The sequence below is a fragment of the Gorilla gorilla genome, chromosome 7 (assembly GCF_029281585.2).
Source record: "Gorilla gorilla gorilla isolate KB3781 chromosome 7, NHGRI_mGorGor1-v2.1_pri, whole genome shotgun sequence".
NCBI lineage: Eukaryota > Metazoa > Chordata > Mammalia > Primates > Hominidae > Gorilla > Gorilla gorilla.
The window spans coordinates 11352928-11361422 of NC_073231.2; the positions used below are offsets into that span (position 1 = coordinate 11352928).

An 8495-nucleotide genomic window follows, 5' to 3' on the forward strand; every position below is an offset into this window, starting at 1 on the left:
TCCCTATTTGTGTCCTTCATCATCTAAACAAGAAGAAGTCTGGGATCATTACCCACTCTGTCCTCCCGGGGTTCTGGGTGGGCTTCCGTATCCATGCAGTGTCTCAGTGGGTACCTGGGCCCCTGAGCTGCCTCAGCCCCCTGCAGCAAGAAGAACACTACCGTGTTCCTGGTGAAATGCTTTCCCTCCCTCGTCCCTTATCCCCTCTGAAGCTGTATTTTCCAGGCAGAATCAGGTTCTCAGCAGCTTTAGGGCAACACAAGAGAGTGCGCGTCGCAAAGTGCGGTGGAGCATTTGTGTGTGTGTGTTTTCTGGGTGTGAAGACAACTTTATGATTGTGAAATCCAGGACTTAGTAGACATGGCTGGAGGGTCCTCTTAATGAGGACGTGCCAATGTGAGATGCTGTGCTTTCTGTTCCATGTATCCCGCCTTTGCTAACAACCCATTTCCCTCTGAATGAAAGTTTTTCCCGTGGATCTCATGTAACCCTACGTCTTAAAAGGAAAATGTACAATCTGACATTGTTCAATGAAACTCCAATTCTTTAGCACAGAGGATGGTTTTTTTTTCCCGGAGAAGTAATGATTTTGTGACTGCATGAAATTTAAGCTGACACCGATTGTTTGCCCAGCACACGGGAGCTCTTTGAGAGTGGATCCAGAGAAAATGAGGCAGGGTGAAAAGGCAGAGCAGTGGGTGGGGACATCGGTGGTGTCATTTGGGCCTTCTTTTCCATTTGGATCTGAAGCCCAAACTCCTGCTTGAAATTCCTAGAATTTGGAATTTTATGTTGTTCAAAAATTTGATTTTGCGTTTTGGTACGTGTATCCCAAGTGTGTTGACACGGACAGATATCACACATTAAAGAGGTGCAAACACAGACATCTTGTAACAAGGCATTTATTTGGGATGAGGAAAGGAAATTGAGCAGAAGGTACAGGAGTAATAGCAATTCCCTATAGCTCTCAAAGCCAATTTTGAGCTCATTTTTCTTTTTCTGCAAGCTCAGCAGCAGAATGCCCAGAGTCTTCCCTGGTAGATGCAGGTTCCATAGCGACGTTCTCCTGCAATGCACGCTGGTATTCTGCAATAGCAGGCCATGTTTTTCCTTGAGCCTGGGACAGGGAGAGCATGAGAAATTGAGTATGGGGTTAGCAGTGGGTGAGAAAAAGAATCTTGGGGAAGTCACATGCTAGCTGACAGGTGATGCTGGCTGCATTGCAGCCGGTAGCACGAACAACCTCAGTCAATAGGAATAAACACGCAGAGCAGTGCTTGTCACACAGAATTTGAGACTCATTCTCCTTTGCTCTCATTTTTGCATTCCTGCCCCATCACATACACACCTGAACATACCCTCAGGCTTGGCTGCAGTTTTTAAAAGCTCTTCTGTAGATAGAGTAAAATGTTCTCTTTACAATTAAGTCTACTTGTTTAGATCCAGAAATAACTAGCCTGTCTCTTCATATCTTAAACTTAGTGAATTTCACAGACGTTTCTTGGAATCAAGTCTTTGGAGAAATAAAGTTTCTCAGGTTTATTTGGCTCTCTGTTCAATTTATAGATGAGAAAATCAATGCCCAGAGATTCTAAGTGAAGCCACCTCAGTGACATAGACTGCTCAGGCCCAACTCTGGAACCTATCTCCTGTCCTTCCCTCTAGACTTAGCAGCTCTGCATGCCTGCCTCTCTCACCTGGATGCTTTGGAGCCAAGCTTTCGTCCCATGCAAGGGAAACAACCAGTTCTGGGTTGTCCGCTGGAATCTGCTCCGGGGCTGCAGCAACCTCATCAGCTCTTGCCTGGAGTGGCTCAGCCTGGGCCTGCAGGGCCACCAGGAGAATGGCAGCAAGGATGGCGAGGGTCCTCATGGCTGGGGTCACCTGGAGGAGGGAGAGCAGGAGCAGATGTGTGGGGAGGGAGGAGCCAGCCTGGATTTATAGCTCTACTGGGAGAAGGCTCAGAGACAAGAAACCTTGCTCAATCTCAGTAAGAGGAGGCGTGCATTTTATAAGAGAGGCCCATTGGTCTCAAGGTTGCCTGAATGCTCCTCTTCTCCCAGTTTCATGCTAGTATACATCTCTACCTTTAATGTCTGTGCTAGGTTGGAGCTAATAATGACAAGAAAGACCCTGCTATGTTACTCGTGGGTTCACCTGCTTAAATATTATTATTTACTTTTTAACATTCCAAAAAGAATAGAAATTGCACTTTGATTCAACAGGCTCAGGGAACAAATGCTTCTTATTTTCTGAAGATGGGTCCTGCTGTTCTCTGGAGGTCTAGATTCTGGTGTCCTATATGAGTTCCAATGGAATAGAGAGTAATTCACTTCAGGATTCAGGTGACTTACCATCCTCATGAAGAGGTATTTGAGGTTATGGGGTGAGTAGTCTCCTGTAGGAATCAGGGTGGAGAGGACAATGATTTTATCAGGCTAAAGGTGAAATCAGCTCAGTGACATAGAGTTGTTTAAGTAACAAAAAGAAAGTTTATAATTTCCACCTCTATTTAGACTTGAGTAACAATTAACAATTGTATAATTATAGTGTACACTACCTCATGATTTTATATATGTATGTATTTAAATCTTTATCTCACACCGTGTAGAAACATCAACTCAGAATGAATTGAAAACCTAAATGTAACAACTGAAACCATAAACTGCTAGAAGTGTATAGAAGGATAAAGCTTTTGACATTGATGTAGGTAATGATTTCTTGGCTATGACACCAAAGGCACAGGCAATAAAAGGGGAAATAGACAAGTGTGGCTTCATTTAACGCTAAAGCATCTGCACAGCAAAGGAAACAATCAACCGAGTGAAAAGATAACCCAGAAAATGAGAGAAAATATTTGCAAAACCTACGTGGCAGAAGGGGCAAATATCTGAATACATAAGGAATTCAAACAACTCGATAGCAAAAATCAAACAACCTGATTGAAAAACAGACCAAGGACCTAAATAGGTTTCTCTCAAAAGAATGTTCCAAAGACCTGTGATTGTCTCTAGTGGACATGTCAACTAGGACATGTGTGTTTAGAAGGAAACTGCTTGAGTTTCTCTATTAACTTAGCTGGAAGCCATTGCCCCAGCAGCCATCAGAGGTCCAGACAGATGTTCCCAGCAGGCATTCACCTGCTGGGTCCCTCTGGGTTGGCCCCACAGTCAGAGGTCAGATTGGAGGCATAGCTTCAATGATGAAAACTCAGTGTAAAGTTTAAGTTTTGTAGTACTTACAGATCCTCTAGCTAGGCAGGGTGACCAGAGAGGGCAGACAGCAGTCCTCTGTCCCAGGTCTTCTATAGCAAGGAGCAGCCGTGCACAAGTGGACTTCCCCTATTTAAAGGTCTTTTGGGATGAGGTGTCCTAATTTCCGGGGTTACTTTCTGTTGGGTCCATTAAATAATTGTGGTGGCAAGGACAGTTGAGAAATTTGGTGGGAAGGTGAGGTTAAAGTAGAACTCCACAGAGGAACCTCTCATCTACCTTGGTCAGCCCTGGCCAGGCCCAGGCAGCAACCAACTATGGATTCTCAATGGCTCCTAACACAGTTGACCCTGTGATGCATTGGCTGTGGCTAAGCTGAACTACCTGCACCAAGGGAATAGTTAAAGCCTCTGGGACAGCCTGGCTGCGTATCGTAGTATACGCCCTGCAAAGAGACTAGGATAGGAATGCCACCTGCACACAGACGAGGATTTGGAATGTGTTTCTAAAGCAGTGTCCCGAGGACCTGGGGTCTAACCATAAAAACCAGTCAAAGCCATTTGGCTGAGCTGGGATGTTGGAGAACACCCAGGTGAGACTGAGTGCTACCTGGGCTTCTGTTGCTATGTGGAACAGACATTTCTGGGTTCTCCTGAGTACTGGATGTACATGCGGCATGTGGTTCCCCAGAGGTGACTATCACCTGTTTGCTTGGCCAATGAACAGTTTAAGGTTAAACAATTGTCTAGGATCATCTGGGCCAAGAACTGGTCTGAGGCATTAGCCATCAGGGTGGGAGTGGCCTTTCCAGATGGCCACCCAAGAAAGGAGGTGGGAGTCTGGGCATTCACTTTACTGCTGGTGTTGCACAGCCTCTCAGGCCTTGTGGGTCTTCAGAGAAGCATTCAGCAAAAGCTTGAGTGGTGCTTTCTGGGAGGCATAGGAGTTTCCATCCTTAACTCGTACACATCAGAGAACAGGTGTATCCCTGAGCCCATGATCATGTCTGGATGCTTTCTGTGAATGCAACGCTCCAACTCTTCAGGCTGCAGTCTGGGTGTGTGCTGCGGCGTCGTGAGCCCATTTGGATTGAAGCCTGTGCATCCAGAGAACTACCTCCTCATCCTTAAAACACGATCTGCGATTGTGAGGGCTGCTGGGGTTTAAGCATTGGTGCCATGGGACCCATTCAATATCGAAGGGTTGAGTTGCCCATCTTGGACACAGGCCAGGTTGTATTTGGGGTGCAGCCCCTCTAACAGGGCTTACAGGGAATTCCCCAGTTTTCCAGTCTGGGGTACAAATTCTGACTAGGGCTGTCCTGTTCCAGCAGCCCTCTAGGCTGCCAGGCCTGGGTTAAACAGCTACCCCACAAGCCATTTGTACATAAGATACCAAGCAAGGCCGGTGATAGAGAACACTGACATCTTGTCACTCAGGGCTTTCTTCCCAGTGCTTCTATATTGACACTGATGATGGGGTTGGCTGGCACCCACTTTTCCTTGGAGCCTTTCTCCCCCGTGGCCACGTTTGGTGATGGCGCTTCCATATAGTCTTTGCCTGATGTAGTTGGTGTCTCTAGTTTGAAGCCTTCTTCTCCTCATTTACTGCCTCTGACTGCACCCTCGGTGGGTTCTGGAGCAATAATCCTTACTTCCTGCCAGGAGGAGTAAGTGGGAAATATTAGCTAACCTTTAAAACCGGTAAAAAAGGGAGCTTTTGCCAGAAGCTGCATGTGAAATGGAGAGGTGTGGTCTAGCAAAAGCCTCGTGGTCCTGCTGGGTGCCAGTGGGCCTGGGGTGTCATCCGCAGAAGATCGTAGTTTACTATCCATCCACAGTCCATTGTTCAGTATATGTTTGATGTTGAGATGGTGGATGTCCTGTGATGATATGGGGAGGTCTCATTATTGGAGAACATGTAAATGATGTTATGTGTAAGGCAAAAAAGAAGCTAACTCTTCTGTGATCACCAAGATAGGCACCAAAGTGGGTCTAGCCCAATTGTGATGAGGCGGTGGTGGCCATGGGGTTGAGAGTTAAAAAAGTGACGGCCCTTGGAAGGACCTTGGTGCCTTGGGTGTCCATAGCACATCCAGAGACATTAATAACCATGACTTTAGGAGGCCACCGTGCTGCTTGAGGAGGCTGGTGGCTTGGGGACGATGGACTAAATGAGACTCCCTTAACCCACCCTTGTGTTGTGATGTCCTGAGGTGGGAGCCTCCATCTGAATCAATGATAGGTGTGGCTCTAAAGGAGAAAGTGAAGAAAGGCCACGAAAAGAGAACACCTGCTCCACCCAGGGCATAAGGAGCTACGGTCCCTGGAAGACTACATGGGCAGCAGCCCATAGCCAGGAGAGGTGTGCTTTGTCCAGAGGCTCTGAGAGTTGTGATGGGTGGTAGTGAGGGCCTCCCCATGAAACTCAGAACCCGGGACCCGGGCATGGCCTCGAGAGATCACCTGCTGGACCAGCAACAGACTGTATCCTGCTGTGGCCCCAATGGATGTGAAGGGCTTCTGGGTGATGGCATTTGTGGGCCTCAGCAGAATGGACAAGTGGGGTATAGCTGTCTCCAAAGACATGATGTCCCAGTACATGGAGGGCCTGCTGCAAAGTGGCTGGGACACTAGTGGTGAGGATTTGGTTTTTAACTGCAAGGGGACTTTGTCAGCCCACTGACGACAAATTGATGCCCAGAATCTTTACAACAGTGCTGGAGGGGCCATGAGTGTGTCCTGCAGAAACTTGGCCACTGTCCAGGAAGAGGAAGAGCAGGTGCAGCAGCCCTGCCCATGTGGCCTGGCCCAGTCAGTGGCTTTACATGCAGCACCCAGAGCGATTTGGGGAGCTCAGGGAGAACAGAGACCCTCCAGCTGGCTCAGAGTGATGTGTGGCTCCTGTCCCTGGAGGGGTGGCCTTCTCTGCCCCAACCCAGTCTTGTGCTCTCCTTCCCTCCCATTCTTGGCTGCAGGACTGGGAACCATCTGCTGGGACGTTGCTCTGTGTCTGCCTCATGGCCATGCTCCCATCCTTGCCTCCTCCATAGACTGCGGTCAGGACTCGGCAGCCCAGAGCCCCAGCAGGGTCTCAGTGTGTGCTGAGGTCACACCTAGGCATTGTTGCCATCCTTCCGCAGGTGATTCTCAAACTCCAAAACTCAAATTAGAACAGAAAGATTCTTCTTTATGGTCCTTTTCACTTTTCTCTTTGGGCTGCACTAGAACCTTGGCAGAATTTCGTGGTTTAAACAAAAAAGGTGTTATGTCTACAAATTTTTTACAGTACTTTCACTTCCATGTTGATCCATAGTCCCCAACCCCAGCCTGATTTTTTCCACTGATTGCAGCCAGTGTAGACAATCAGTGTCCACATGTAGACACTATATGTAGATGCAGCCAAAGCTGTTTTTTTCAGACACACACATTTGAATTTTAGGGAATATTGAAGCGAGTCTAGACTCAATAAAACCTTGACTTCATTAGGCTGGGGTAAACATTCTGGAGAAGCTGTGGGTGGGGTTGCAGGTGTGAGAGGAGAGAAGCTTCCAGGAGCAGCACATATATTCTCACACACGTTTATGGTGTCTGGTGGCCCCAGCACACACAGTGTGTGTGGACCTTGGGCGGGGCCCTGGGGTTATGGTTTTGACCCCATAGGAAAGGGTAGTCATGGAACACAGCATGCGTGTTACCATGGGGCACAGCGGGGGCTACGCAGAGGTGAGCTCTGAGGGGGACCCTCCACCTCCCAGCTCCTCAGAGTGCATTGCCCTGTCCCTCCCCTCAGCCCTTTGTCCACTGCCCTGCAGGGAGGGTCCTGGTGCTGCCTGTGCCACACAGCCACTCCCGGGCCTGCAGATCCAGCTGGGACAGGTAGAAGCTCCAAGTCCCTGCCCTTTGTCTGCCTTTCCCAGCCGCCTCTCACAAGCTGTCTGTGTGTCTGGTGTTGAGGATTGCAGCAGGATTATTTTACAATAAACCATAAGGAAATAACTTCCTTGAGCTGTTTTAAAATATGGCCCTAAATCCCTGAGTCTTTTCACATAAAAATGGAGGTGAAAATGTCTCCTGTTGAATCTAGATTGGGTGACATCTTGACCAGTTGAACACACCTGACTTAGCACCATGCCGTTTGTTGCGCTAAGGTCATAAGAAGTTGGTATCTTTCACTTCCTGTGTATTGGATGGTGCTGCAGCCTGAATGTTTTTGGCCCTCTGAAATTCCTATGTTGAAATCCCTCCCCTGGTGATAGCATGAAAAGGTGGGGCTTTCTGGGAAGTGATATGTTCAGGAGGATGGAGTCCTCATGAGTTGCATTAGTGCCCCTGAGGAAGAAGCCCCAGAGAGCTGCTTCATTCATTCCCTCAGGTGAGGAAGCAGTGACAAGGTACCATCTATGAACCAAAAGGCTGGTCCTCACCAGACACCCAATCTGTTGGCACCTTGATTTGGACATCTCAGCCTCGAGAACACTGAGAAATGTATTTTTGTTGTTTATAAGTCACTTGGTGTATGATTTTCTTTCCCCCAGCATCCCACATATACTAAGAGTGCTAGTGCCTTTGAAGCCCAGCTACAATGCTTGGAGGAAGTCTAAGCATTGCAAAAAAAGGAACTGAACCCACCTGCAAGGAAGAGCTAGAGAACCCAGAGCAACCAGCTTTCTAGGAAAAACAAAACTCTGATATGCAGTGTTTGTAAATCTCTCCGGTTCAAATCCTCCTAGCTATAAGTGGGATAAAAAGTGTCACACCTATCTTTTCTCTCATGAGCTGGCATGACTTGGCCTCAGTGCATCACAGTGTCTCATCCCTCAGCCTGTCAGAGCTCCCACTGAGCCAGCCCAGCACTCCCCGCTACCTGTGCGCAAGCGTCTTGGCCCTGAGGTTTTCAGCTCCCAGCAGAACCTCTCCTCTGTTGCCCATGGAGGGGGCTATGTCCCAATTGCAAACGTGTGAATGACGACCTGATCGTGCTGTTTTAATTCCCTAAGTTTTGTGGTGTCTTTTCACACAGCCCTAGATGAACAGAGGGCATTTTCACAGTATTGCTGAGGAATTGGATTTGTACATATTTTGTGTGTGTAAATCCCAACTTCTCTGAAATATTGCTAAAATAGGAAGGAATTTTCTCAACTTCTTCCCAAAGTGTCACAAAGAGCCCATCATGGTGGGGGATGAAACTGTGGACTCTATGGAGTGACTGAGGAACCCTGTCTCATCCATTCTTAGTTTGAATTTTTCCTGTGTGGAGGAGGGGTAATGTGGGATCCAGGTG

The 8495-nt window shown here is 47.9% G+C and overlaps 1 protein-coding gene across 1 annotated transcript; it reads right to left on the reverse strand.

Annotated features, from left to right (window-relative positions):
* Positions 1-886: 886 nt before the first annotated feature.
* On the reverse strand, positions 887-3322 carry LOC101151457 (neutrophil defensin 1). Its single transcript, XM_004046592.3, has 3 exons — positions 3243-3322; positions 1698-1884; positions 887-1117 (listed from the first exon to the last, which is right to left on the reverse strand). Exons 2-3 carry the CDS (start codon positions 1870-1872, stop codon positions 1008-1010), a joined length of 285 nt encoding a protein of 94 aa, XP_004046640.1. The 5' UTR covers positions 1873-1884; positions 3243-3322; the 3' UTR covers positions 887-1007.
* Between the last annotated feature and the right edge of the window lie 5173 nt (positions 3323-8495).

Coding starts and splice junctions, on each gene's coding strand:
- LOC101151457 (XM_004046592.3), bottom strand. CDS start 1,872: ATGAGGACCCTCGCCATCCTTGCTGCCATTCTCCTGGTGGCCCTGCAG. Junction 1,118..1,697: donor CTTGGCTCCAAAGCATCCAG/GTGAGAGAGGCA, acceptor TCCCTGTCCCAG/GCTCAAGGAAAAACATGGCC.